At 37.5% G+C, this 2,805-nt stretch overlaps 1 protein-coding gene across 1 annotated transcript; it reads right to left on the minus strand.

Moving 5' to 3' along the window:
- Positions 1-208: 208 nt before the first annotated feature.
- LOC142167401 (uncharacterized) lies at positions 209-604 on the minus strand. Its single transcript, XM_075227566.1, has one exon. It carries the CDS (start codon positions 602-604, stop codon positions 209-211), a length of 396 nt encoding a protein of 131 aa, XP_075083667.1.
- Positions 605-2,805: the final 2,201 nt, after the last annotated feature.

Below are 2,805 nucleotides of genomic sequence, written 5' to 3' on the forward strand. Positions count from 1 at the left end.
CACTCAATTTCCCACATTGGACAATCTTTAACCATGTATTCTAGCTTGTTACACTTGTAGCACCCATCATAAGTGGCTTTGTCGATCTGCTTAGGCTTACCATTGTTCTCTCTCTTAGATGCATTTTTGGAATTCTTTATGAACTTAGAAAACATTGCTAGGTCAGGATCATTACTGTCAGATTCATCTTCTTCAGATTCCTAAAGAACTAAGCCCTTATCCCTCTTTGGTTCTTCCTTGCGCAGTCTATCTTTCTCATCTCATGAGTCTTTAAGTTTCCAACCAACTCATCAAGTGAGATCTTATCTAGCTCCTTGACTTCTTGAATAGCTATGACTTTTGATTTCCATGAGGCTGGAAGAATCCTTAAAACTTTGCTAACCAACTCTTCTGAGGTAAACACCATTCCAAGTAATTTCAGTTCATTTATTATTATAGTAAACCTAGTCGTCCTCTCCTGGATGGACTCAGACTCCTTCATGGAGAAGAGCTCATAGTTCCTCATAATTAATTCTATCCATGATCTCTTCACTTGGTTTGTTCCTTCATTAGCAGTTTGGGGTGCATCCAAGATCTCTTTTGTATTAGAGAAAGCTGATATCATGTTGTACTCACCAGGACCAATTCCACAGATAAGGATTTTCTTAGACTCCAAAAATTGATCCACGTCCAATCCATACTCAATAGTTAGTGAAAACGATCGTTGGAAGAATAGTACCCAACAAGAGTCGGGGTCGATTTCCACATGGAGTTTAATATGGGTGTTAGGGGTACACTTGACTAAAGCAAATGGAACAACTAGATTTCACTTCCAAACAAAGGGTTTTGATTTCTAATTCTAATATTACTCTAATAATATTAAGATAAGAGAAGAAACTAGAAAGCGAATGATTGTTTTTGTTGTTTTTCCAAATAGTTAAAAAGCCTAGGGATGTGACCTTAACCTAGGTGTTCACCTAATGCGTTAAATACGTTAATACTTATTTTATTGATTGGTGTGTATTATAGCTCTCAACTCTGAGTTACCCACTCAATACCTCTCGGTCATAGAGTGATTTTTCCCAATTTGATTTTCTCAAGCCCAAATGTGTATCAAGATAAATAGTTGATATGAGCTAAAGTCGGGTTCTCACTATCTCTAGTTCCAACCCTTTAATTAGGCAAATCAAGCTCTTAATTAGTCCAATTTCTTGTTAGCCAAGTTTTTCTAGACAATGTCTCTCTTTCTCAAGCAAAGACCAAGTCAAAAAGGCATGAATCAATTTTTGCAACTATTAATTTTAAAATTAAATCATAAACTAGGCTAAATAATCAACACCCAATAATTAAATTAAATACCCATAAGGTTTACACACTAGGGTTGAGTCACAACCCTAGTAAGAATCTAGCTACTCATAGTGAGAAATGAAGAAAATAAAGAAGAAATTCTAATTAAACTTATAATCTAAGATTAAAATAATAAAATATGATCTTTAAATCCTAAAATAGTCACAAAATTCCTAAATAGCAATATACAATGGCTACAACAGTTCAAACTTCAAAATTTGACCTAAAAATGTGATTCTCGTCTATTTACAGTGGCCCAAAATGGACTGACAAAAATACCTCTCGGGAGGTTCTGCGACAGCACAATTCCATGTGCGGTCCGCAGATTACTTTAGCTTGCAGGGTCTTGGATTCTGCAGACGCACAATATGGTCTGCGGCTGCAGGTCAGCTTCTGCGACAGCACAATTCTTGTGCGGACTACACTTTCGGCAAAGCTTCAAGTCTTGGTCATCTGCACACTCTCTGAACATTTGAATTTCTGTCAGTGCATACCTTGTTCTATGGCCGCACAAATCATGTGCGCTCTGCACATTAGCTAAAACTCTGTTGGGCTTCTTCACTTGTTCTGCTGCCGCAGAGGGAATTCTGCGGTCCGCACTTTCTTCTGCGACCGCACATCTTATGTTCTGCGCCCCTTCTTGTCTTATGAGTCGGAACATTCCTTTTTTAGTCGAATTTCATCATGGGAGTCCAAACTTCCAACATTCATGCAATTTGCACACTTTCGTTAGTTTTGGGAACATAAATCAATAATTTGGGACTAAAACAAAAGCAAAAAGGTGCTAATAAGTGGTCAAAATCCACACTTATCAACTCCCCCAAACCTAAGTCTTTGCTTGTCCTCAAGTACATAAATTAGTTCCCACCTCCTCGGAGTTAAAGGTCAATTCAGTGAGTCAATGGTGAGCCATTTATACATCAGTTAGGACTAAAAATTACCCATACTACTCATGCATTATCAACAAGGTGACGAGTCAGATATTCATGCGCATATAGTTCTAATGTGACATTTGAGCTTCAAGAATTAACTTTACTCATCAAGGACTCTTGTTCTATCATGTAGGTCATGGTGGACTCCAAACCCTTCCTCCTCTACTTTCCATTTGCCAAGCTTACTTAAAACGTTAGCACTCAATCTTAAGATTCAGTAAAGGTTCACTTATCTCTCACAAGAGAATGTCATAAGTGCGTCTTCAAGTACTATAGGCTTTCCCCTAATGTAGATCACCACTAATGTAAGCTCACTAGGTTCGAAATCAAGTAGAATTTATTTCGGGTTGTAATGAAGGATTTTGGATTAGGGTAGGATACTATATGGGTAAGTGGTTACACCTTTCCTTAAGCACTCCACATTTTCATTTCTCGGCTCACAATCACTAATTCTTAGAGGCATTTTCTTTTCATTGAGGGCTAGAGAGACTTGACATCACTCTTTCTTGTTCACTTCATTATTTTTCTCCCTTTTTAATTTCTCATG

This window comes from Nicotiana tabacum, chromosome 2, assembly GCF_000715075.1.
Source record: "Nicotiana tabacum cultivar K326 chromosome 2, ASM71507v2, whole genome shotgun sequence".
NCBI classification, from domain to species: domain Eukaryota; kingdom Viridiplantae; phylum Streptophyta; class Magnoliopsida; order Solanales; family Solanaceae; genus Nicotiana; species Nicotiana tabacum.

Bases quoted from the DNA above. Each gene is read 5' to 3' on its own strand.
- LOC142167401 (XM_075227566.1), bottom strand. From the start codon at position 604: ATGATATCAGCTTTCTCTAATACAAAAGAGATCTTGGATGCACCCCAA.